The sequence below is a fragment of the Festucalex cinctus genome, chromosome 7 (genome assembly GCF_051991245.1).
Source record: "Festucalex cinctus isolate MCC-2025b chromosome 7, RoL_Fcin_1.0, whole genome shotgun sequence".
In the NCBI taxonomy this organism is placed as follows: domain Eukaryota; kingdom Metazoa; phylum Chordata; class Actinopteri; order Syngnathiformes; family Syngnathidae; genus Festucalex; species Festucalex cinctus.
In genome coordinates this window covers 4,271,513-4,298,073 of record NC_135417.1, presented here as the reverse complement: position 1 = coordinate 4,298,073, position 26,561 = coordinate 4,271,513, and the positions used below count along the sequence as shown (strand labels likewise).

The following is a 26,561-nucleotide window of genomic DNA, read 5'->3' as shown; positions in this document are numbered from 1 at the left end:
GGAAGAAGAACAAGAAGGAACAACCGCGGGCATTTCGCGCATTTTCCCCCATAGAAGGTGGAGGAGAAAGTCCGCGTCGCAAGATAAGTTGTGAAGGTAAATTGGTCTGTCAGGTTAAATTATTTTATGTTAATGTTAACCCCTGGGAACCTGTAGTATAAACACCGCTAGTTAGCGCTACCTTAGTTAGCCTTAAACGAGGTTCCCACAAGGTAGGGAGGGGATAAGATCTTTATATATATATATATATATATATATATATATATATTAACTCCTTTGTGAGAAATTCTAATAATATATATATATATATATATACCGGTATTGTATAATGTGTTTTTAAGGCATAATGACTCAATTTTAAATCTGTGACTGTCATCTATTTCTTAAAAATAATTGTTACACTTTCCTAAACAGAAAAAGAATAAAGCTGTCGATATTTCGTTTTTAATGCCTTTAAATCTGTCCCTGTTTAGACAAAACATAAAACGGTTGGTTTTACATTTAGTTCCGATTGTACCCAGTGTGAACCATGAACTTAAAACCTATGTACTGGAGAGGAAGACACATACTACCCCATGACAAAAACCTCAAAAGTTTAACATCGTACTCAACAGAGGCTCATTATTTTAGACTAAATCCATCCGCTTTTGCTAGCTGTGTTAGCTAGCAAGTCTGGAAGTGGCAAATTGTATCGCCAGCCAGCATTGAAGTTTCCTCAAAATGTCCATTTAAACTTGGGGAGGAAAAGACCGCATTGAAAACGACTTTTTAATGTCCAACATTTTGTCCTCTTCTGTTTTCTTTGTTGTTGTCTTTACATGGCAACGTATAGAAGCTGAAATCTGATTGGACAATAAAAAAAATTAACCCATAAACAACAGGACGCTGCACAGCCAAGACTCACGCCATGAAGAGAGAAGATTTTTGGAAATAAATTAATACAAAACTCAGGTAAGTTGTAATTTTAAGTCAGTGCTTTTGATAGTTTAGGCCAGCAGAAAAGTGCACCACTTGAGGGCAAGCGCTGTACTACATAAAATGGATGATGGATGACATCAGTCAGTGCCAGAGTTGGTGTGACGCAGAAATTATTGTTGGAAAGTGAAAATTGCTGTCAGCAAAACAGGGCGGGAGAAGCTAGAATAAACTTTACACCTGTCATCTTACCCGAACACAAAGCACACTGGTACTAGCACCAAATTCAGGAAAAAAATCAATCATGTTGACGTCATCACTTCCTTTCCATCTCAGCGCCGTTTCTAAAGAACGATGTGGGAAGAAAATCGTCAGAAAAAAAATGTTGGCAGTAAAAAAGAAGCTAATGTCTCTAATGAAGGTCGTCACTTGGATTCCAGACTATGGCCAAACACCTGGCTGGAGACTCACAACTTCCTTTCACACCACCTGCAAAAGCCATTTTTCCAGCTTTCCCCATCAGGTCGCTGTTTTAAATAAACTGTACCGACACAAAATGGGGGACAACGTTTTACTACGAAGTAGTGAAACATTGTCAAGCTTTAAATCTACCCAATGTACGATGCCGTGTCTCTAGCCCCTCTCACACTGCCCATTTCCAAGGGAATACTTGGCCCTGACACAGAATGTGGCTCAAAGTCAACCCAGGAATTTTTCCAGTCCTTAGTATCAGAGGCATAATGGATATGCAAAAACACTTGTGGGGGGAATTCCGAGGAAACGCCAGGCCAGATGCGTTTAAAATGTCACGCTTCTCCTAGCCTTTTGTGCTGAAAGCATTTAATGCATTAATGTGGTCCTTTATTCCTGAAATTGGTTCATTAAAATTCTCTGCCATTGACAGCTATAAACGAGAGGGCTATATATGGTAGCAATGGCAACGACTAGCCTTTACCTGGCCTGTCCGTCCATGTATATTTATTTATTTATTTATTTTTACACAGCCTATTGAAGATTTTTCCTCCTATTTAACACCTCATACCGGATGCTGATGTCACACCACACATCCATGCTGGGTCCCAGTTCTGGTGGTCCCTTCAAAGGGTTCAGTTTAAAGGGGCCAAGGCGATAAATGGCTTAATCTTCACCATGCAGCAATTTCCATCACTGCATCAAAAAGGGGTTGGCTCCACTGACACCCGTGAGTGAACGTCCCACTTCACAAGGTAAATCAAGGGTGTACAAAAGCAACTGTTTATTATCTTTTAAAATGTTTGTACACTCAGTATGACAATGTGCTTGCACAATACTTACAGTCGAGTAGGGTGAAAATTACTTTGTACATTAAAAAATAAGGGGGGGGGGGGAAATGAAGTTGTCACCCCTTTGCTGGCATGTGCCAGCGAGGGTGAAAAGTCTTAATGTAAGGGTCGAGCTGGTCACTTGTGGCTCCTGCATACACATTTTGTAACAACATATTTACACTTGAGAACCATGAACTGATAGTCATTTTACAAAGTTTCCTGTTAATTTAAACATTCCCAAAACTACTATTTAATATATCAACACTCAATGCAATAGGCTGCGATGGTGTGTGAGATATAAAGGGGCAGAATGAATAAAAAGGCCGAGTTCCTCATATTGACATTAAAAACTAAAGCGTATAAGTTAAAACTGCAATGCTACACTCTTCTGCATGAGTCCAGTCCGAAGAGGAAGTTAAGAGTGGGTGAGTACAAGGAGGGGGCGTGGCACATCAAACATAGCAATCAAACCGTGCTCCCGGTGCCGTAAAAGATAAAAAGATCAAATTCGTGACAAAATATGGATGACCAGACCACTGGAGTGGACAGATGCTCGGAAAGCGTCTCTCAAAGGTCCTGCAGGCGTTTTTCGCCGAGTGGAAGCTTGGACCTCCGCGGTTAAAAGCAGCACCAGAAAATGAAGCAGACTGTTCATTGATCCATTTTCAACAGTGGAAAGTGTCACAGAAACCAAGTTGGCTTGTTCTTCATTCACAGCCATTTAAAAAGCACAAACAAAAAGGAACTACAACGCAATCAATCCATGGAAACTGTATGTAGCACCCCGTCTGTGTCCGGGACCTCTTCCGGGGTTCAGCGTAGCATCATAAATAAAGCGCGATCGGAGGTCACGGGTGGGAAAAGGCAAACGTGTGCGCTCAGTAGACGTCCGTGTCCTCCTTGGGTCGGTAGACGGCGCCGAACCTCTGCATGTATTTCTTGATGTACTCCTTGGTTTTGTGCTTGACGTTCTCGTTGCAGTCCAGGTCCTCAGGGTTGGTGCACGCTTTCAGTTCCTTGTTCATGACGCCGTGGGTTAGCTGGCGCAGAAAAACACATTGTGTTAGTAGGCTACGTGTCCATTAAAATGAGAACATGAGTCCAAACCTTTGACTGGTGATGTAAAATAAATAAATAAATAAATAGATCCAGGTGAGGTATAAAGTTAAAAAAATCAGCAGATACCAAGGGGTTGTTTTTTTTTTAACTGAGAGAAAGCAAACAATCTCAGAGGATTTTTAATGTTTAAAAAACAACCAGTTAGAACAAATCTGAAGCTTCACTGTGTCTCAATGAAAGGAGTTAGACTATGGAACAGCTGCAGTGATGAACTGAAATCATGTAAAACAATAGGTGGGATTGAATACATCTTTAAAACTGAAATATTAAACAGATACGGAGCAGAAAAAGAATACAAAAACAAACAAAATTAACATCAAAAGTGTTTTGTATCCAGCAACGTCAATTTTTGCTTAAATTGTGTTTTTTATTATTTGCCTAATTTTGCTTTTACTGTATTTGCAATCTAAATTATTTGTTATAATCTGAACAGGGTTTTCTCCTGAGATTTGAGACAGTGCTTGTGATTTGCACATTCATTGCCATGGACTCTTTATCCATAACGTTTTACAATTGAGTTTAAAGAAGCACCATTTTTCATAGCAAGCCAATTATTAATCATGTAAAATGTTACCTTTCTTGCCAGGTGTTTGAAGTCGTCTGTATTGCTGATGCGGCCGTGTTTGCAATCTGGCTTCCGGTAAGGATTTAAACATTGCACAATAAACTGGGACATCTGAGTGACATAAACACATATGCATACATGTTAAGAAGTGATATTACAAATCCCCCCCAAAAAAAATAAATAAATAAATAAATTTAAAAAAAATGCGAGCACATAAGGGTATATTGCCTACCTCTTTGCGGAATGTCTCTTTACTTTTTTTAGCCAATTCGCTGGAAGTGTCTGCTTCAGCTGTTTTGGTTGAGAACTGAGGGAAAAATAAAACAGCAACCATTTAATATTTTATATGTCTTCAGGTTCATATAAGATTTCACGTGACAGGCCTTAAAAGTGTAATTTGAACTTCCTTCAGGCATTTTCTCAGCTGCAGCTGATGTTATGACGAAAAGGTTAAAAAGTAGCACAGTGGTGGCCATCTCTAATTCAAATCTAGAGCGAGCGCAACTGTGCCACCAATCCAACATGGCAGCTGGCGTCCCGAAAAGTAGCCATGGAGTTCAGCCGATGCCATCAAACAGCACCTGACACAAAGCGAGGATATCCTTGGCAGGATGTCCAATCGCCGTGACAACCACCCAGAAGAAAAGAACAGCTGAGGCTTGGCCAAGTGTGATGATTAAAAAACAAACAAAAAAAAAACAGCGTGCACATGCACAGTGCTGGGACAGTCAAGTAGTTTATAATAAGACGCATGTGTCACAAGTTCAAGTGCTGTGAAATGAAATCTGCGTGACATTGTTGCACGTGTTCATGTAAACATGCATCTCGGTTTCGTTTCTGCCGTAAGAGTACAGAGAGACAATGAGGGGACATTTAAGACAGCGCCACAAAATGACTTCTGGCTAGTCCAGATGCTTTTCATTATCCCCAGCGGGGATAGACGAGAAAAGGGGCACACAAATGAGGTGGTGGAAGACAAGAAGAGCAAAATCTCATTCTGACTTTATGACCCTGAGCCTAGGGGACATTCAGCTAAGTGGTGAACATGGTTTAGAGACTGTCTTTGTGAGACAAATATGCGAGGAGAAGCTCATATAAGCGCCTGGAGATGGTGCCGTGATGACGTTTGTTCCCCACCATAAAACACAGCTGAAAGTAATCAGTAGTCCGCCATCTTAAATGGCCCCAAAGAACAAACGCTATAATCATGTTTCGCATCCAACCTCAAACTGTCTGGGAAGCGAATGGAAAAGCAAAGAAGACGCATCCCCAACAAGGAAGATTTACCAACAAGTTAAACACACAGTTAAGATTACACTTTTTTCTTCTTCTTTTTTTTTTAACACTCCCATGTGTTTTTTAAGAGCTGACCTTGGAGGGATTTTCATCATAAGTGGGAGTGCCCAGGTCCATCTCAGAGTCATGGTCCAGATTGGTGTCGCTACTTCCGTCCCAGGTTGGAGGATCCCACTGAGTTTGCCTAAAACAAACAAACAAATAAATAAATTAGAGGGAAATAAATAACATCTTGAATAAATAATAATAATAATAATAATAACAAAAAATAACAAAATAAATAAAAATAACAAAAAATAAAATACAGTAAAATAAAAAACAAACAAACAAAAAAAAACAGTTTAAATTACATACAGGACTCTATAGAAACACATGACTCACCTTGTTGCAATATGGTAATAGTAGATCTTTCCCTCAGGGTCCCGCGCCACTTTCCAGTTGGGAGGTAGAACGATAGTTTTGGGTTTCGGGGGAGAGGGAGGAGGCAGATCTATCACATTGTTGGGTACGATCATTTCCTAGAGGAAAGAAACAGTCGTCAATTTTTACCACCTGTAATTACTACTGCGCCTGCCATGGAAAATGAGAATCATCAGATAATCATCATACAAGAAATATTATACTTGACCACTGTGGTTTAAAGTCTTCCATGACTACACAAATCACTTGGTAGTGTTCAGAAATTTAGATGTATACTACCCCCTTGTGACCAAATGCAGCATGCTGCAAACTAGTGGTTTTTGCTCAAATACTCTGACCCCACCTGCCATTTGTTGTAACTGGCAACAGCCTTGGCAGTGCCACAGAAAAAAATTATAAAAGAGTAAATCCAATATATTGCCCAATGAATCTGCAAAAAGAAGTTTCTCTTCTTCATGTTTCAGCTACAATAAATGGAAAAAATGTAGACATGTTTTTAGAAATTAAGAAAATAATTGTGACTGTGAATGGAAGTGGCCTTATTACCTGCTGTACAGTTTGGGAGGTAACAATGGTGGTGACGGTGCCTCCCTGTTGCACCACCACACCCTGCTGATGGCCAGGATACACCGTCTGACCGTGTAAGTAGCTGGTTGAAGGGTCAGAGTACGCCTGCAAAAGCACATCAAATAAAGACTAACAAATTACCGGTAGGACGACATTGAAGACGTTATTTAAATTCATTAGAGGCTTTGTAAATACGGGTCACAATTCTATTTTGAATTTGTAATAATAATTGACCCAATGTTATATTTTTCGATTTAAATACACTTTTAACAAATAGAGACATGATCCTTACGTCACCAAAGGCATCTTCAGAAGTCAAGTCAAGTCTAAGACATTATGTTCTTTCTCTATTTTACTTTTGCTGTTCTGTATATGCCTTCCCTTCCGCTCTGATGGAATAGACAGAGTGGATGCAATCGGAAGTGATGCACCCCACTTCTTGGTGAATTACTACAACTCAAAACTGATCAGGTACGATAGAGTCTAATTTTTAGAAAATGAGTCGAGGGCCACTTCCAAAAAAAAAAAAAAAGATAATGAATTGGTTGTTTGTTATAAAGCTAAATGTATGAAGTAAAATATATATATTCCCATTATATTGTTGTATTTGTCTCATTTAATCAAACCTGCAAAAAATTGCTCTTCAAAATTACTAAATTGCTCCTCAACGTTGTTTATTAGCAAAATTAGCTACTCATAGCAAAAAAAAAAAAAAAAAAAAAAAAAAAAAAAAAAAAAGTTATTTTGAGCCTTAAGTAACTACAGTATGTATTATGATGACGAGCCCACCTGTATGACTGGCGTGTTGGTCTGAGGGTATGCGGTGGGGATGCTGTAGATGGCTTGGCACGGCTGGCCTTGGTAGTAGATGGCTGTTTGCGTGGCACCCTGCGCCGGGGCTGCGGCGTACTGCTGTGCTGGCTGCGTCTGCACGGTCACTGCCTGCTGGGTGGTGGGATCCCACAGAGTGGCGAAGCCTTGCTGGCCCTGGACCTGGGGCGTCGTCTGGGCGGGCACGGAGAGGACAGGCACGCTGGGGTCCTGGGCTGCGACGGCGGGCTGGGCGTACTGCCTGGTGTCTGCAGGCGGGAGGTTGGCGGTGGCGATGTGCTGAGAGATATTAGAAACAGGAGTGGCTTGTGAAGTTGATGATGGCGACGGAAGCCCAAGCTCTGAGACAAGTCTTTGGGGTGGAGTCTGTTCATAGGTCATGTTGGGGTCAGCGGTAGGCGTGGGTAGTAGTACTTTGCCTGCGTTGGGGTTGGTGGGATCCACAAATGTCTGGAGGGGGTAACCAGGTGGGTAGGTGATGAAGCCAGATGTGGAGGCATAGGCCACGGCAGGGTCATAGGTCATAGCTTGGATCTGCTGCTGCTGCTGTTGCTGCTGCTGTTGTTGTTGCTGCTGCTGTTGTTGCTGTTGCTGAAGTTGCTGTTGCTGCTTCTGGGCTTCCCGCTGAGCGACCTCCTGCTCAAACAGCTTCCTGCGTTCCTCTGTAGACAGCTTGTTGCGCTCCTTGCTGCTAACTCCCCTCGGTGTCTTTGACGGGTCAAAACTGAAAGAATCCACAGTACAAAAACAACACTGCTCGATAGTCCGGTGAACAGAAAGGTAAAAAATGTCAGGAATTCTTACCGTTCCTCAGTGCGTCGGCTGCTGCGCTCATAGGAGGGTGGGGATGTGGACCTGCGCCTCCGTCTCTCAGTGCTGCGTGGAGTTTTGTCTCGATCACGTTCCCTGTCTCGGTCCCTTTCTCTCTCCCGTTCCCGGTCCCTGTCTCGATCCCTGTCCCTTTCCCAATCCCGGTCATGGTCTCTATCCCTGTCCCGTTCCTTGTCACGCTCCCTTTCACGCTCGCGACTACCTGAGGTGTTGCGTGGAGTCAAAGTTGTGTCACGATCTCGACTGCGATCTGCTGTGAGATAATGCAGTTGGTACAAATCACACTTCGCAAATAATTACGAAACTGATAGAAGAGTTGGAAAATTCACTTACCATTGGCTTCCTTTTCTACCTGACTCTTTTTTGGTATTCTGTACACCTCCTGAAAGACAAAAAAGAAAAATTGTTGACTTTCTCAAGAATAAATATGGCCATCAATCTACACCATTTGCGTGAAAGGCTTCAGAATGTACCGCAGCACTACCAGTTTATAATCAAAGAAATTACAGACAAACTCATTTGTCTGTGTTTCACTTCGACTCTCGAGCTCACCTTGAGATCCTTCCAGCTCTCCAACAGCTTGGCTGCCATGCTGCTAATGTCCAAAGCACTGACTTGCGGCTCCTGACTCCGCTCACTCTCAACATCGGAAACACCCTCCTCTTCATCCTGAGAAGGTGTTTCTATCGCTGGAGGTTCCGTAGGTGCTGGTGTGTCTTCAGATGGCATACTGGCCTCTGGGGTATCAGAGCTTGGGGGAGCGACAGGGGCAGGTTCATCCAGTTGGGCCTCAGGACCAGTAGGAGGAGTCACAGCCGTTTCCATCTTGGCTACTACCTGCTCAACTGACTGTTCAGTTGGAGCCTCAGGAACATCCATTTGAACAGACTCAATTTCAGAGTGCTGAATCTCAATCTCAATTTCAGCCATTTCGCTTGGTGTCTGGATGGTTTGCTCTTCTCCGCTAGTTTTGTCAGATACCTCAAGTTCCTCCTTTGGCTCATCATTCATGTCCACTTTCACCTCACAGGGTTTCTCCTCCAACTCAACTTGGTCTTTTACCTCATCTACCTGAACTTGTTCCCGACTGTCTAAAGACATTTCCGTCTCTTCCGGTTTCTCAACTTTGACATCTTTCACCACCTCTTCTGAACTTTCTTTCACTGGATTAGCAGCCTCATTGACAGTGTCTACCTTTTGTTGTTTGTCTTCAGAGTCTTCTTCTTCCTCATCATCATCCTCCTCTTCCTCCTCCTTGCCATCAGATGCTTTGCTGGCATCTGAGAGTGCACTGTCCAGACTGTTTTCACTGATGATTTTAAGGCGGCGATCAACAGCAGGTTTGGAGGGGTCCCTGTCAGATTCTGGTCCCAATTTGGAGGAGGAAACATCAGGGGTGTTGAGTGGCGTCTGAGCACGAGAAGTGTTCTCGCTGGAGTAACCGTCCATCTCAGTGGGCTGAGGGAGTGCTTTTGTTTGGGCCCATCGCTGAATGAAGGTCAGGACTTTACTCTCTTCCAGCATGTTCTTAGTGGAGATGGGTAGCACAGCCAAGGTCTTGATAATCTGGAGACAAATGGATTGTACATTTTTATATTACTAAAAAAATACATAAATTACACAACAAATGAATGTACGGCAAGACTACAATTATTTCACCTCGGATTGTAGTTTGATGTTATTGGCACAGTTGCCCTTGGCTTCAGAAATCTCAACCATGAATATCCAAAGCAAAGACAAGCCGTGATGATCTAAGAACTGCTTCAAACATGACGGATTTTGTGTATCCTGCATGGCACAAACACATGATTATGTAAAGCAATTTGCACCTTGTACATTAACCTTCTTTTTACGTTGATTTACATGTATGAGCTTGAGACAGGTGAGCTTCTGCTCCATGTTTTCTACGCGGACCATAAGCCTGCACAGGGACACAACTTGTTTGCCATCATAGAGTCCTTCGCCATTCTCCAGTAGCGCCTCCAGTTCCTCGTCAACCTAAAGAACAACAGGGATCAAAGCTGATAAGTGAAAATCCTTTTCTATTTGTTCAAATTACCTCAAACATTGTATTCAATATGTCAATACACAAACCAAAAATATTACAAAGAAGCGATTTGAACCGCTTCCAGAAGTAAGTGAACTGACTGTGGTGAGAGCATTCTTTCGAGTCCGGTCTTTCTTCATCTTCCCTCCAGCCGCACGGACGCTGACTCTGTTCTCCCCTCCCAGGAAGCCTCTGCAGCTGGGAGCTCCACAGAAGCACTTCTGGGCTTCTTTCCTAAAGCAGAGGACAATTAAAGTATTAGTTACACATTTAAATATGCTGCTATGATTTCACAAGACTAAATAAACGAAATACCCGTATCTCTGAAACTGGTAGTCAAATGTCAGCTCAGTTCCGGCACTGACTTCCTTGGTGGTGAAGAACCCGACTCTCAGCTGGCCATTGACCGTCCACTGAAGTGAGAATCAAATCAATAGTCAGTGAATGAGCATGTCAACAACAGTATTATCAAACTACTTCCTTTGGCTGACGTACCTTTTGGGTCTCACAGTTGGGCTCACAGCTATGGTTCATAAACCGAGAGCAATTACCCTTCAGTGTTGCGTCGATGATCTGGAGAAGACATATTGCACCATCTAGCATTTCTGATTGACTAAATCAGGTAATTGTATGAAAAATATGAATGTGCTCTGAATTCATTTGACTTACCTCGTTATTCTTTAGAGCCATAAAATAGTAGTGGATGTTTTTGTTGCGTGCGTATTCTTTTACTCTTGCTTTAAACTCTTTGTGGTCCAACACTTCTCCACAGTATTCTAGCACAAAGGTATTTCTGTGATAGAATCAAAACACATGTACGTAAAGATAATGGTGACATTCCACAGTGCAGATGAAACCGCTATCCCTGCAGATGGAATTCTTACGAAGGCAAGTCCTTAGCTGCACGGAGACCCCAGCCCTTATCTTCAGTGAGGATGACTTCAAAGTCTGCATGCTGCTTCATTTGAAAGCGTCGATTTGAGCAGTAGTGTCCATTCAGACACCGTGAGGAGCTAAGGTTAAAAATATATATAATATTTCTATTTATCTGTAGAGCTTACATGACGCTTTCTGTGCATCTTAACTCACCATTCAATCATGAGCAGCCGATTCAAACAGTCATCCCCGCATGCCATCATTCCCCTTAAACGGTCCTGTTTGGGCAGTACTGGGCACTCACACTGCATCCTCTTGATATCGCGATGAGATTTGCTCTTCTTTCTAGAAACATTTAAAAACTTTCTAAGTCTGAAACTATCTGATCATTTGAATTTGTTGACAAAATCTTACCGTTCAGTTAGGTACAGATTCTCTTCAATAAGGTCAAAATAAGGGGGCATCTTCTTTGTCTTGGCAAAATCTTTCCATCGATTAGCGTCTTGAAAGTGCTGGAGAGTGAGTGATGGACGGACCACCTCAACTTTGACTTGAGTTTCTTTAACATCCACAGTTTCTCCTTGACGCTCCTTCTTGGCAGCAGGTCCAGCTTCAGCCTCATTGTCCGAATCGGACTCTATCTCTGGCCGTCTTTTCTTGGGAGGACCCCTGCTTCTGTGGGTCTTGAAGCTGTCCTCCCTTGGGGGGTCAGGCACAGTAGAGCACTTGCTGTTGCTGCTTATTTCGTGACCTTGTACAAAACCGGACACCCCCGGAGGTTCCTGGGTGACAGTCGCTTTGCTTTGATTGGATGGTTTAGCTCGGCAATAATCGTCATGGTCATTAGTGAGTGAGTCCGGGTGGATTTCACTTGCAAGGTCCTGATAAGGCTGGAGGTAGGGAGTTTTGCTCGTCTGCATGTCTGAGGTTTGGTGGTTCCAAGAGACACTGTTGTTTCCGTGTTGCTGTGCACTAGGAAAGGTTTCTGAAAGTTTTGATTTTGGTAATAATGGTCCATGACTGCTGTCTGGCTGTTGATATGTACTACTGGGTTGCTCTGGCTGTGTAAAACTCCAGCTTGGGTTGAATCCACCTCCGTCATTGACGTCAACACTGGTAGAATGATGGTAATGTGCGAGCATCAGTTCACCTCCATTGTTAACATAATGCTGGCCTTGCAGTTGGTCATAATGTCCAGAACCGTCAAGACTGTGCGTTAAATTAGTGATACCTTGGTGGACATTGGTAGGACAAGTCACAAAAGTCTGTGAAACACCAGTAGCACTGGATCTCTCTAAGTGACTAGTGCTGTCAATCATATTACTCTGGGATTGACAAGGAGCACTAGTGTGATACGAAACACCCTCTAGTCTTTGTTGAGAGCTGACTTGATATTGGACTTTCTGACTATTGACATTGGTCATGTCATTAGTAATGAGGGATTCTGAGATAACTGGACTGCACGAGGAAGGTCCAGTGGCATGTGATTCACTTGTTACGGTAGAATTCTTTGGCACAACCACTACAGACTGCAATCGTTTGACTGCCTCATCGCAATCAGAGTCATACTCAGAATTGTCACTATCACTTGCCTCACTCAGTCCTTCTCCGAATTCCAGACTGGTATTATTTAATTCATTCTTGTGGGTATTATCTTCAGATTTCTCTGGAATATTACCATTCCAGCTCTCCATCTTTGCCGCACTGTTGACCTGTATTACATGACGGTTGCACAGAGACTGGTCTAAGTTCGTTTTCTGAGTATGGTCAATGCCAGTGATACCCTGTGTAGACTCCCCATGGTCATAACCATCTGCTTGCTTTAGGCTTTCAATCTCCTGCCCAGGTATGGAATGTCTTTCAGTTTCCTGCGTGTTTTGTATAATTTCTATCTGACTTTGATTTATGGAAAACTCAATTTTTTTCACACAGACCATCTTTTTCGGTTGTTCAGCACAAAGTGTCTGCTGTGAATCTTCACTCACTGCACTTTTCTGCCCAACGATATCCCACCGGGACTTTTTAGTAGGACTGCTCTGTTTAGCATTGTCTATGTTTTGTTCAGGTGTCATCAGATTCTCAATTTTACATAGTTGCTCTGATTGCAGTGGTGCATTTGTTTGCGCTGGGTCAGTGGCAGTCGCAACTATACACAGCTCATCTTGTGCTTTACAGGTCTGAGGATCATGTGAGGCGGGTACATCAACTACAGTAGACGGTGACCCTTGTGGAGGAGAGTCAACATCTTTGATGTCCATGCTGCACACTACACCATCACTACTAATGTATAAACTTTCAGCAGCTGCATTTGAAGTCACATGTGGTATATTTTCAGGCGAAAGACTATCCTTTACATTGTTTACATTTTCAAGGGTGTCATTTACATGCAGCATGCTTTCGCTTGAGCTTATAGCTGGTGCTATTTCTTTCTCCACTTCCAGATTTGAGCTTGGTCCATCTAATCTCTCACAATGTGTATCTGTTAACTCACTATCCTGATGGTTATCTCGACTTGTCTCTTGAGTACAACTGACATTGCCCTTTTCTTTTTCACCTAGCAAACATGATTCTATGTTAGCTTCAAGTTTTGGTTCATCACTGGGGTTTTGAAATCTGTCTTCTGATTGTCTATCATGTTCACTGGTGTCCTCTGAAGATCTGGAGCAGGTGGTCTGTTTAGAGTCGACCTGGGTAATTTTCTCTTCTTTACATGTCTCCTCTAAAACAGCGCCTGCCTGTGTTTTTGTCCTTTGATCAGACTCTGTGTCACTAGGGTTGCTTTTCCGGCGATTCTCATGTTCATGTTTTTCAATATCCACATGAGTATTTTGAGTGGAAGAGTTGGATTTTCTGTTGGTCTCTACTGTATGATGGGTGCTAGGCTTATGATGCCTTGCTTCTACACTTGGAGAGCATTTGCGCTGGTGGTCAGAGTCTGACAGTCGCTTTGAAGGAGTCCTTTCTGACGTTGAAGATGAGGTTTGATTTCTTTTAGCCGAGTCTGACGAATGTGGCAAATCACTAGATTTAGATGCTTTGTCCGATTTTGAGTAGGAAGAGGACTTTGAATAGGTGGATGATCTACTGGAGTCACTTGTCCTTGTCCTCATTTTGCGATGGTCATCTTCAGAGTCCGAACTGTCCCGAGTTCTGTCGTTGCGAGAACGAGATCGTCGTCTATCTCTTCGCGGAGAACTTCTGTACGATCTGCGATCGGAATCATGATAATAAGACCTTTCCGAGCGGTACCCTCTATCGCCTCTTGATCTGTCAGATCTTGTGTGAGATGAACTGGTACGAGAGCCTTTAGATTTAGACCTTGATCTAGACCTTGATCGGGATCTTCTACGATCTTTGCCTGATCGTAGTGACCGCGATGTGTATCTAGAATCACGGTCTGATTTTGTATAACTGGATGACCTTTCATGATTCTCAGATCGCTTTGATGAGTTTTTTTCATTTTCTTCCCCTTGTGAGCGAGAGGAAGACCTTTTTGTTACTGCTTTGCTCCCGCTTTCCAAATTTGTTTTACTTTTGGAATCAACTGATTTGCGTCTGGAAGACATCGGGACTGGATCTTCAGTCTCTGTTCGCGTGTCAGTTTGTGACCTGGTTTTCCTTTTGTATACATTTTTATCCTGCTCATAACTGGAATTTTCTTCCTCTTTTCCTGAGGATACAGCAGATTTCTTGAGACTTGATACTGTTCGACTCTCAGAGGAATGACGGTGAGAATCCTCAGAAGCACAGACACCTACAGGGTTCTGATGCTGCAAAGTTGGACATTTGGTTTCGCTGTTACTTGCCGGTTTCTGCAAAACAGACGTGGGTGTATCCTCTCGAAGAAAAGATGTTAGATTTTCTCTAGTCACAGACACACTAAGTATTTGCTTCTTGAAATGGATCTTCGCTAAGTCCAGTTTCAGTTTAGCAGCAAAGCTTTGAACGGGGGAAGATGTCTGTTCTATTGAAATTGGCACTGCACGCGTCTGCTTTTGTTCATTTTTACTGTCACTAGCCCTTCCTTTGTTGATTGTGGGCTGTGACGAGGCAGTGTGAGGTTCAGTGTCAGACTTTTCAGGGCTGGAAGGGATAACAAAAATGCTGTGCAGTGGCTTCTTGGTCTGCGAGAAGCTGAAGGACACTTTCTGACGACTCTGATCCTCGAGGTTGACCTTCATCTTGGTCCCTTTAGGCAAGAGATGGTTGGACAGCATGACTCTAGGAGATAGACTTTTGATGAGGGCTGCCTTAGAAAGGCCCTCCACCTTTACCTACAGTCAAAAGAGACATAGAAGCTATAACTCTTTGAATCGATTATTCACACTATACAGTACAATAAAAAATTGCACTGATGAGAACATTGGCTTGTCTATGACAGTCATTCTCAACTCACGGGACGGGACCCAAAAGCGCGCCACAGACCCAATTTGGGTGTCGCAGATAGGGCCAGGGAGGGGATGTGGGGGCTGTAGAATCAAAAAACTTGCTTGCGTCGACCACTAAAATTGGTCGACCCTGTATAATAATGTTAAGGCGTTACGCTTTTCTGCATGGACAATTGTTGCTGTGGCCGTCGGTTGCACGTTGTGCTCTTCCAGTAATTATCTCTCTCTGGATTATGCCCAGGTTTTGGAATTGTGTCGATGGAATAATCAATAGAATAATTGATTCTAAAAATATTCTATTGTGACAGCCCTAGTTCTATGTTATTCACTTGTGCTCTAGTCACTAGCTAGTAGCTACTCTGTAAACAAATATAATGCTGTAGCGGACGTCATAGCTAGCTGTTTGAATTTGCCGGTCAATCAAACAAATTTGAAAATGCATTTTTAACATACTGTACACACATTTTTAGAGGCTTTTTTATTCTTAACTTCTATGAAACAGTAAAATTCGGGTCCCCAAAAATATTCATCAAATGCACTTACCGATGCACCACTTCCTTCGTCTCTGAGATACATGGGAAGAGCATGGAGACATAAAAAAACAGAGAAGAACATTTATGAATACACGTCCCCTAGTAGACTTTTCACCAATATTTTTGCATTTTATGCACATTTTGCCCAAGAATGCATGGAATGTGTATTACTAAGTTCGAAGAGCTGTTACGGGGGCAGGATATAAAAATGTAAACAATGCATACCTACAATGTATTCCCACGCAAAGCACAACCTTCAGGCTTTTTACAGAGTATTGTGTACTATAAAAGTCCATGATATATCATATAGTGATGAATACATCTTCTCTTCTTTAGGTCCAAATGCGAAGGGTAATAATGTGCAAAACGAGCGATATCGTGACATGGACTTACATATGAAAGTCTGTGCATTGTAAAGGCTTCCTGTTTATCCGCATTTGTCACATCCTGTTCTTGGGCCAAGTGCTGATTTGCTAGCTAACAGCCAATCAGATAATGATCAAATATCATAGCAAGGCCGACGCCAATTTGACATGTTGAATCTGCCGAAAATGATGCTAGCTGCTACCCAACGGGACCTAACATTACGATGGTCATCAGATGGCGCATACCGACACCCGGACGCTTATCAACGTCGGCTTGGTGTATCAAGGCCTTTAAAAGACAAAGTTGAATAATGGAAAGTACAACAGCTTATGTAAATATGGTTCAGAGAAATCGAGATGTAACCCTTTTAAAGATTTTGAAAGCCCAACCTTGAACAGCGTTGATAACACCTGACAAAATATCAAAGAGATGTCTGTGTATGTAAAAAGAAAATGCAATTAAATAGCTTATGTTTCTTTCGCTCTCATTTAGCTGATAAAAGTGTCGAGTGTTTTCCTTGGGGCAGGCTCAGTATGTGTGCTTGGTATCTGGGTCATTTGATCCTTTAGGATTTTTCCACAATCGCCAATGCAGCATTCAAGACGAATTTGCAGGAAAGCACGAGAAAAAGCCTACACGTACACTATTCTAAGGCTAAACTTATGCAACCTAGACGCTGACCCGACTGACCCTTACTGCCAACATTATATGCACACACCCCTCATCACACAGGTACATATATGACTTGGCACCAAGGTACAGCAATCTTTCAAGATGACGTTTTGTAGGTAACCTTTGACCAGCGATTAAGGTGACACTTATTCCAAAAGAACAAGCAGCCTCATCAACATGTGCAATGATGCACCACAAGTTGCTCGGAGTAGTCTCACAATCAAAACAGTAAAGCTTCAGCACCACCATACATACATGTTGTCAAGGTTATCAAGTTAAAATACATGTTTTATCGCTTTTAAATTTTACTATTAATGGTTGCTAATTTTTTGACAATAGAGAATATTCGTTACAAGGATCTTTGTGCAGTTTGTCACTTTTTTACCCCTGACTGCCAACTCTGGCCCAAAGCGTAACTGCAGCATCTGTGTCAGGCTCATTCATGACGCGCGTGTGAGTACGTGCTCGATCTTAAGTGCACGCCACATGTCCGCTACTCTGCGGGGACGCGCATGACGTCACCCTCCACCACTCCACCCCTCCCCTCCCCAAAGACACTGTGGAGTGTGCGGGGTCGGCACATTCTACTGTAAAGGGAAGATAAAAGCTGATAGGTGCAGAGTAAAACAGTCAGGGCTCTTCGTACTCATCTTAGTTCCTTTTGGTTCAAACAAGATTAAATTAGTCATTTTAAAATAAAAGGTGCAAATATATAAATTTAAACAAACTCAAAATTAGTATAATCTTTTATTTTTGTTTACAATCATGCTGATTTTGTAATTGTGGAGCGTAACTGAAATTGTAATTGAATTTAGATTAATTGCACAGCCCTATTCGATACGATCTTTTTTCAGACCGATACACTAAACTCTTGAGTGGATACTGATACGATACCACTAGTACCGTTGATAGAAAAAAAAAAATCCCAAAAAACCAATAAGAGATCATTTTAAAGGAATCGCAATCTAGCATTATTCCTTAAAATTGCATGACATTTAAGGCAATTTTCTATTATCCTTTTTACATTTGTTCATAAACTATACAATTTGTATAGAACACACAATAAAATGAAATTAGATAAATACATTTTTAATGGTCATCTGTCAGATATGAGTGCCTTAAGTCCCTGATCCTAAAATGTCCACAAGAACACGGCCACGTCGCGAGTACCAATACCTTGAAATAAGGCCGAGTATCGGCCTCACCCATTCCTACTGGAGTTTATTCCTTCCATTCATTTCAAGGGGGAAAATAAAATCTCTCCAAATTAGAAGTCAACATAAAAGTATCCGAGAACAGATTCAACCGGATCAACTATGAGCGCATATCAAAAATGAGTTCAACGAATGCCTGCAATTGTAAGAAATTGCACATTGGCATAAGTAACCAACAGCTTTCAAAAGAACTGAACACCTATAAGACATTTTACACTTGCCGATTTACTAGTCCTCTCCACCAACACAGTTCCAAACATGAAAATGGATTTAATATATTCCCAAATCATGGCAGTTACGTACTCCTCTGGAACAGTTGCAGAGACTTCATTTGGCCACATGGTCGCCAGGTGGTGTCTCATTTAAAAGAAAGGTCACGGGTCGGTAGATCACAACACCTCCAGATGACCTTCAGCAAAATTGTCACAATTTAATCCTATTTGTGTATTATTACTTATTACTGAATCAATATGAAATTGAGTCACAACCTAAAGAATCAAAAGTGAATCATGAGGTTCTTAACAATACCCTATCCTAGTCACATGGCGCTCACGTCCACGTTTTCCAATCGAAACAACTCATACACAGTGAATTCTGTGTTGTCGGCCATCTAATACCTGATTTCTGACTTGAGCCGAGTGTCCATTGAGAAACTCGTCTAGGATTAGTGGGCCTGAAGACGTTGCTTGGCCAAGAATAATCCAAATCAGAGAAACGAACCCTCCAAAGTGACGCCACACCTGGCAAAAAGAAAGATAGGTTTGCAATGAACTGTGGTGTGTGTCCAGAATAGCTAACAATAAGTCCAACAAGCTTTTTGCCTGATCAAACAGGGGAACTTAGTGAATAGTGTTAGCTTATGCATGTCGAGAGAGCACATGCTGTTGACCGTTGGGTTGGCTAACTTCCACTGAAACCTTCTCTCAAGATGGTTATCAATGGCTGCAGAGCAAAGCCGTTGCACACTTTCATGCAGACTTTATCACTCTATTTTGATCGGTTTTATTCAGCGTGAATGTGGCGTTGCATCACGAAAAATAAATACAAAAACAAAATTGGTCCCAAGATTAAATCAGAAAGATGAAAAATAGAGTCAAGATTATTAGTGGTAAAACTAATAAACTGCCTCTAGAATGTAAAAGGTAATGTTACATAACTCGTTGTTACCATACAAAAATAGCACGTTGTTAAATAAACAGCGGCTGTTTGCAACGAGCAAGGAGGCACAACATGGCCCGTGCGGGAAGCCTTGGTGCAGCCCAACATGGCCTTTTAAAAGCCAGTTCCTGTCCATTTTCAAAACGAGTGTGCAATGTAGGCTACAACAAGGCAATTCATCCAATTCCACATCATTCCGCTGTGAATGTTGTACTTTAAATATAAAGTGTGATTATACGTAATGGGCAACCAGGCGCATTAATACCGTACCAGTTACGTTTTGATGTTAATTACACACACCAAAAAATAAAATAAAAATGTCCAAACCAAGCTAACTTGGGTAAGCTAACATTAGCAGCGACGTGGTTAATTCGCTTGTTGTGGTTCAAATGTGTCCAATAAGTCTACATGTTATGCTTGAATAGGCGATCTGTGTATTTCTGTGTTTATTGGCCGAAGAGGGGAACAATCGGTTGTCTTTCTGTGCCTAGAAGGCTAATCTTGGGCGAGCATTAGCGGCTAACTAGGTTACATGTTACTGGCAGCATGTAGGCTAACGGGGGAACCGTTTCCAGAGCTTGTTCTTCATCTCGTTTGATTTTCAAGCATTGTTTGGTTAAAAGTTTGCAGAATTTTGTTATGCCGGTGTTATACATAAGCGCACATCCTCGTTTCATTAAACCGTCCATCCGGTATCACCACACATGCTAGCAGGGGGGAGGGTTTTGTCTTAGCTCACTTGCGTGTATGCTTCGTTTGAATCTATACAACGTAAGTAAACAGACGTCTCTTTTATGGGTTACTCACTTTAGAAAGTGTTTAAGGTGAAGAGACTCTTCCATTTTCGAAATTCCCAAGACGAACATCAAGCCCCAATGCGTGCCGACGTCAAATCCGTCCGGGGCTGTCGAAGGCAGGTGATGGTCGGCTGAGGCTCCGGCTACTGCTGAGTGGCTCCGCTGCGCCTCAGTGAATGTTGTGCTACCCAGCTAGCATTAGCTCACACTTAGCTAACACTTGAGCGTACTAGTAGTGCCTATCCAAAGTAATTCTATCCACATTATAACAAGCCCTCCCACGATATGCCTCCCTCGACCTATCCGACGCTTCGGTCCACTTGGAACAAACGAGGCAGGACGAGATACATATATCCCCGTTTACATTTTCCTTTGCAGCATATGTGTCTTGTTGCGGCGAAGTCACATGATGCACAGACACAGCTGGCCTGGCCTGGCGTCAACACTGAACAATAAAACACTCAACACCGGCCGGTCATTGTGGGTTGGAAAAAGTACACACTCTGAAATATACAATAAATAAATAAATAAACAAATAAATAATAATAATAGTCCGATGAAACACGTTGAGAAAAAAACAAACAAAACATTTTTAGCACAGTGGTTCTCAAACTTTCTTGGTTCTCACCAAGTGGCCTACAATCTAAAATAAATAAATAAATAAATAAATAAAGGTAGTATGGGCTGCATGGCTCAGGTGGTAGAGTGGTCATCTCCCAAAACCAGAGGTTGTTGTTTTCGATCCCTGGGCCTTGTGTACCATGTCTAAATCTCCTTTAGCAAGATACTAAACCATCCTGCGTCATATGTGAATGAGGAGTCAGTGTTAAAGCACTTTTGAGTGCCTTGTAGGTGTGCTTTTAGCCCATGTCCCCATTTATAGTATTGCAAACCAGTAAGGAATCAACACAGTGTAAAATTCTCAAAATTACACTATACGACAGGAGCAGCTAGTGGTACTGGTACATATCGCTGCTATCTTTAAGTTTGAAGCTGGCCAAATAGATGAAAGAGTGACTGAGTTTAGATTGGAGATTATTCCAAGACTATTGTCAGCCATCTGTAACATTTGATCAATATTTACTGTTCTCCATTCTGGGTAGATGGTAGTCTATAGACAGTAGATTTCTGTTTGTAATTTTTACTACAATGTTAACTAAGGATAATCAGACTGAACTGACATGTCGTGCATGAGCAAAACAAAACAACAACACAACTGAAAACAAAAACACAACTTATACTTCTTTCTATTTACATCTTTTTATGCCATGTGTTCATCCATGGAAGGGGGGGGGGGGGATACACAAGCCTAGTTTGACAAAGACAGGAGCAGAAAGTACACATGTTTTCAAATGTAAGGAACAAGTTGTTAGAAAAATAAATATGCAAGTGAAACACAGATTCCTGAAAAACCTCAACTTTTATTGAGCCACATCCCAAGATCCCCTTAGCCTTCAGGTGTCTCCACATCCATTTTTACAACTAAATGGAATATTCACCAGAATGACAATTGACAACCACCAAACGACTTGTTGGCAGGCAGAGTTTTTGCATCCCAAAAGAGTGATACCATTCATTGCTTTGGGGTTTCCTAACAGGGGGCAATAGCAAGAAAGTATGTAAATATTTTGTGATGTAATGTTAAAGATTTTTCTCCAAAAACAACTTATAGTCTTTAGCAACTTTGGTAATTCATTCCAGAGTTAATAAAAACAATTTATAAATAGACATTTTAGGAGATATTAAAAAGAACACTGCTGCATGCCTGAAATTTTCAGAGTCACTTCACAGCTGTACTGACAAACTGTTTCGTGGACTGATGAAACAGATTCAACAACTTGAAAATTAAAAAAATATGCAGCACTACATCATGCCTATAGTGGGAAAAAAAAAATATTTGGGCTAGATATCAGCACGATTGTGTTGTTGCGGATGTTGTGGATACGGAGGTCAAAGGGATGTGAAAATAAATGAATAAATAAATAAATACATAAATAAGAGATACCCTTTTCCACAATGTCCTGAAATACAAGTACTGTATGCTTGTTGCGCTTTGTGGCCAGCGGATGGCGCCGCGTATACGTGTTCTGAAATGTTGCAAGCATTTTTTTTCCGACCGAAGAAGACGAGCAACGACGGCTGTGGAGAAACAGGCGAATCGAGGCGGTGCTAAATATTCCTAGCATTGTTCCAAATACTTGCACAAGACTCCCCTTGTCGCTTGTGTAAGTTGTGTTGTTGGTTAATGTGGGTATTTTACTGTTATACTGTACCTATTGTTTGGATCTGGAATGAATTGTTGCGAGAGGCCTTGGTGAGGTTGTGGCTAACGTGTGTTAGCATTTTGCTAAGTCGTTTTGTCTGACGATCAAGCACCATTTCAGCGTTGGGTTCGCTCAAGTAATTTCTTCGACAAGTGGGATGGGCGGTGCTGGATGGATGGATGGATGGGTATTGGATAAACAACGTTGCTTTCTGGATGTGTGTTGTTGGGGCGTGCTCAACGTTTGTAATGGCGGATAAAGGCTTGTGGATATGACGTCATCTTTGCAGTAACGTGCAGGGTAGAACTGGCATCTTGTGGAGTTTTTATTGAATGTATGCTGAGGAAGATCCCCGGATTGTTATTTAAAGGTCATAATTTGCATTCTAAGCTTATCCTTTGGTTTTTGAATACAAATGCGTGGTGATGGTGATTCCCAACCATTACTGAGCCAAGATGTCTTTCAGAGAGCTCAGAATCACATAACTTCACATGCTTGCTGCGCAAGTAACATAGTGCCTTCAGGGTACTCCATGCTGTTTGGCACAATCCTTTTTCTTTTGTTTTTACAATCAAGAGAATGCAACATGGAAATGATTGCAATTAATTGCTCAGCCCTATAATAAAGATGGTACTGTTTATGGTATTACAGATTTTTATTTTTATTTTTTAAAGTTGGGGGACGACCTTGAAAAAAAAATGAGGGTGGATAAATAGCATTTGACTATTTTTCAAAATTGTTAAACCCTAATCCTGTGCCACACCTAATGATAGCTTTGGCACATCGTGGTTGGGAGTCACTTGTGCATGACAATGACTTACTGGTCCGTATTGCAGTAGTTGAAGAATTGTGTATGTAATGGAGCGTCACTTGACCCAAGTGGTGGAGGGTCATATTCTCCTGTGCCCTTTATTACCCTATTGTGTGGTGATTACATTGGTGAACAAAAGGGAGGGTACCCGCATTGCTTAATTGTGACTGGTTGCGACTGGAATTTTATGTTCTATTGTGGGACACGGAGGATTTCGTTGGTACTGATGGTGGTATGGACAGAGGTGGTCACAGTCACACACAATTCAGTTTTGACAATTGGTTGGTTAGTTTTTGTTTTGAAATCTGCAGTATTTAAATAGGCAAGTGCTGGAAAATGTACAAACAGTGTAAATATGTTTCGGGTGAATTTGATATGCAGGACTGATTTTTTATTTATTTTTTTAGGTGTTTGAACTACATGTACAGACCTGCTTTGATTATATATGAAATTATTTTGGGCTGGCCTGGAAGGAAATGTTGAACATTTTAGGATGGTCTTCCAGTTGCTTTTCCTGTCTGAATGCATGATGTATGGAAGGTTTTTTTTTGTTTTGTTTTTTTTTCTTCCCAAAAGACAATTGTAGTAGATTCCTAAAAAATACTTTTGTAGCATGATGGACAACTTCTGGGTGGCTCATCAATCAGTCATGGTTTGAGAAAGGGTTGTACAAGAGGTGGTTATGATTTCTCTGTGGATGGGAGACATTTGGGGAAATGGTTGCTTTATTGGGTCTCATGTTTATGGACTCGAATCATATTGAAGTTTCCTCACCAAACCAGTTACCTCGTTCTGTTTCCAAGCTACGTATTGGGCAATAGCAGTGGTGCGATTGAAATAAATGTTGATTAGTTTCTCAGCCGTATAATATTTATATATATATATATTTGAAAATGTCTGTTTTTTTTTTCTTATGGACTATCAAGGCACCACTGTTTGGTGTGCTACCAGCGTCTGTGTGAGTGAGTAAAGTGGAGTCACAGGTGGGCAGTCACATGAATCTCGTTATTAGGTTCTTTGTGAATATAGTCCCTTGAAAACAAAGGGATTGATACTTGGGGGCTAATCTTAGGGTCAGTTGTCCACTGCAGTACTTCAGTGTTGTTGTGCAAAGTGTTGCCATTTTGATCTTTGGGCGTCAATACATTTTTTTACTGTCTTAAATTAAATCCCTCAGAACTAGTTGCTTATCAGGTTATGTGGTGACATGTTGGAATGGCAGCGAGTGTAGAGCTAAGAAGGGAATAATTCTATATTCTATACCCTTCTGTCTGCAGGTGCTGTTGTTTGTGCTTCAGCATGGCAGTCGTCATCCGTTTACAGGGATTGAGGATCACTGCGGGTCCTCAGGATATTCGCAAATTCTTCACAGGACTCAAAATTCCAGACGGTGGTGTGCACATAATTGGAGGCGAGCAGGATGAAGCTTTCATAATTTTTGCCTCCGACGAAGATGCGAGAAGAGCCATGACGCGCTCAGGGGGGCAAATCAGGGGGGGGACGGTGACTTTGATGCTCAGTAGCAAAGCAGAGATGCAGAATGTGTTTGAGCGAAGTGCTATCAATGCGGAGACGGTGCAAAAGAAAAATGCTGAAAGTGACGCAAGGCGCGCCCGAAGGTCTGCGGAGGCGGACACGAACAAGAGGTCGTCGGCAAGTAGAGCCGATATCACTTCTCCCCCCCGCCAAAAGAGAACATCAAACGCAAATGAAGAAACCATGTGTGTGTTCCTCAAAGGACTGCCATTCCGTGTGTCCGAAAGAGAGATTACGGAGTTTTTCAGTGGTTTACATATCGTTGACATTATCCTCTTGAAAAATGGAGCCGGAAAACATAACGGAATGGGTCTGGTGAGATTTTCAAGCCCTGCAGAAGTATCGGAAGCCTTAAAGAAGGATCGGGGGTACATCGGTCCCCGGTATGTGGAGATTTGTCCGACGTCAGAAGACGACTGGCGTCGGTCAAGCAGAAGACAGCAACACATGAGCGCATCCCCACGAAGCAACCACACTGAAAGACGTGGATCGCCTCCATATGGTCAGAGGAATTTCCAACACCAAATGAGGTCACAGTCACCTGTGGGCCAGAGGGTGTCATCGTCCAGTGAGGAGTACTGCATCATGGTGGAAAATCTCTCTTTTGCAGTGGAAACCGATGACATGAAAAGACTTTTTCAGCACGCAAGACTCGATGATGACCAGATCTTGTTCATGAATTTTGACGATCGGAAAAGTAGGTCTGCGTTTGTACTCTTCAAGACTCTGCGAGAGTATCGCGAGGCATTAGACCAGGAGACGAAACCCTTTTTCAATCGAATGATTCAAATCCGGCCAATCTCGAGAGAAAAAATGAGAGTCATCATGGATTCTCACAAAGTGGATGTCGACTCTTATGCAAACTCCAGGGGGAATGAGAGGCCTCCATCCTACCCCAGGGATAATTCTGACCCCGAGAAGTGCTTGCTTGTGCAAAATCTTCCCTTCGATGTGCATAAAGTGGAGGTCATGGACTTCTTTTGTGGGATGGGTGTCCCTGAAGATGACGTGCACTTGCTCCGTGACAATACAGGTGCAGGGACCGGCAAGGCTTTGGTTCTCTTCCATTCCGAGTCAGCTTTCATGAATGCCCTCTCTCTCGACGGACAAAGGTTTCTGGGAGAAAAGATTGCTCTCAAATACATTACACGGGATCAGATGCGGGAGTTGATCGCCGGGCCACAGCAACGATTCACGGAGTTCCAAGGTGCCAGTGACAGCGAGTACTCTGACTTCCGGGGTTCTCATGCTGGTAATATGCCAATGAATGCGGGGCCTCAAAGCCAAGGAGGCTACGAGTCTTACGGTGACCCACTTGACAAAGGCAACGGTGCGCATAGCAGTGGTGGTCCATCAAGCCAGCAGCTTACCGAGCCCTCCTGCGTAAAGCTAATTAATTTACCATTCCAAATAAAAATAGAAGAAATCTATGATTTTTGCCATGGATATCGTCTTATCCCAGGATCCATCACCTTGCAGTATGATAGGAGCAGGGCATTTAAAGGTACCGCAACTGTGGTATTTGAGACTCGAGAGGAGGCGGTAATAGCAGTTGAGGAACTGAATGGGAGGCCAATCGGCGCTCGAAAGATTCAACTACTGTTGGTTTGAGAGTGACTTTGGGATTTTGATGGCCAGCAGGCTCAAATGGTTGGGTTTGAACACTTCCAGTGGGATATGCGGTTTGAGGACTTTTTTTTCATTTTTTTTTTTTCAACCCCCTCTAATTTTCCCCCACCCTCTAATTTGTTATTTTTTTTTATCTCCTGTGTCCTTTTTTATGGTAACTGGTAGTACAATGCTGTTTATTGTTCATGTGTGCATTTCCAATTACTTTTACCATCTTGCATGGTGTTTGACTGCATCCAAGGGGAGTCCCATTATGTTATTGTTTACTGTTTGAGGGTTATACAGTTCATCGAGCTCTGTATGCTTATTGTGATGTTTATTAAAAAGACATTGTTCTCCATTGGTTCTTGTCCTGACTTTTTGCTTCTGCTTTTACAAAATAAACATTTTACAAAAAACTAAAAAACAAGAAATAAATTTGC

At 42.1% G+C, this 26,561-nt stretch overlaps 2 protein-coding genes and 1 long non-coding RNA gene across 6 annotated transcripts; 2 read left to right on the top strand and 1 right to left on the bottom strand.

Moving 5' to 3' along the window:
• Nucleotides 1-2,125, top strand: LOC144022149 (uncharacterized). The gene is made up of 3 exons (XR_013284275.1): nucleotides 1-96; nucleotides 833-951; nucleotides 1,920-2,125. It is a non-coding gene; the product is annotated as an uncharacterized LOC144022149 (long non-coding RNA).
• Nucleotides 2,126-2,146: 21 nt separating this feature from the next.
• Nucleotides 2,147-20,325, bottom strand: setd2 (SET domain containing 2, histone lysine methyltransferase). 4 transcript variants are annotated; one of them, XM_077526685.1, is made up of 22 exons: nucleotides 19,910-20,325; nucleotides 18,562-18,684; nucleotides 15,703-15,724; nucleotides 11,186-15,045; nucleotides 10,985-11,116; nucleotides 10,780-10,908; nucleotides 10,565-10,688; nucleotides 10,391-10,468; nucleotides 10,211-10,308; nucleotides 9,997-10,129; nucleotides 9,712-9,846; nucleotides 9,508-9,636; nucleotides 8,401-9,414; nucleotides 8,182-8,230; nucleotides 7,822-8,101; nucleotides 6,976-7,741; nucleotides 6,166-6,291; nucleotides 5,581-5,717; nucleotides 5,275-5,383; nucleotides 4,136-4,210; nucleotides 3,913-4,014; nucleotides 2,147-3,259 (listed from the first exon to the last, which is right to left on the bottom strand). In XM_077526685.1, the coding sequence occupies exons 2-22, from the start codon at nucleotides 18,588-18,590 to the stop codon at nucleotides 3,098-3,100; spliced, it is 7,689 nt and encodes a 2,562-aa protein (XP_077382811.1). In that variant the 5' UTR covers nucleotides 18,591-18,684; nucleotides 19,910-20,325; the 3' UTR covers nucleotides 2,147-3,097. The 4 variants fall into 4 exon arrangements, with proteins under 4 accessions (XP_077382811.1, XP_077382813.1, XP_077382809.1 ...); XM_077526687.1 differs by lacking the exon at nucleotides 18,562-18,684 and having other exon boundaries at nucleotides 6,976-7,296; nucleotides 7,432-7,741; XM_077526683.1 differs by lacking the exon at nucleotides 18,562-18,684.
• Nucleotides 20,326-21,961: 1,636 nt separating this feature from the next.
• rbm12bb (RNA binding motif protein 12Bb) lies at nucleotides 21,962-26,479 on the top strand. The gene is made up of 2 exons (XM_077527638.1): nucleotides 21,962-22,124; nucleotides 24,252-26,479. Exon 2 carries the CDS (start codon nucleotides 24,274-24,276, stop codon nucleotides 26,119-26,121), a length of 1,848 nt encoding a protein of 615 aa, XP_077383764.1. The 5' UTR covers nucleotides 21,962-22,124; nucleotides 24,252-24,273; the 3' UTR covers nucleotides 26,122-26,479.
• Nucleotides 26,480-26,561: the final 82 nt, after the last annotated feature.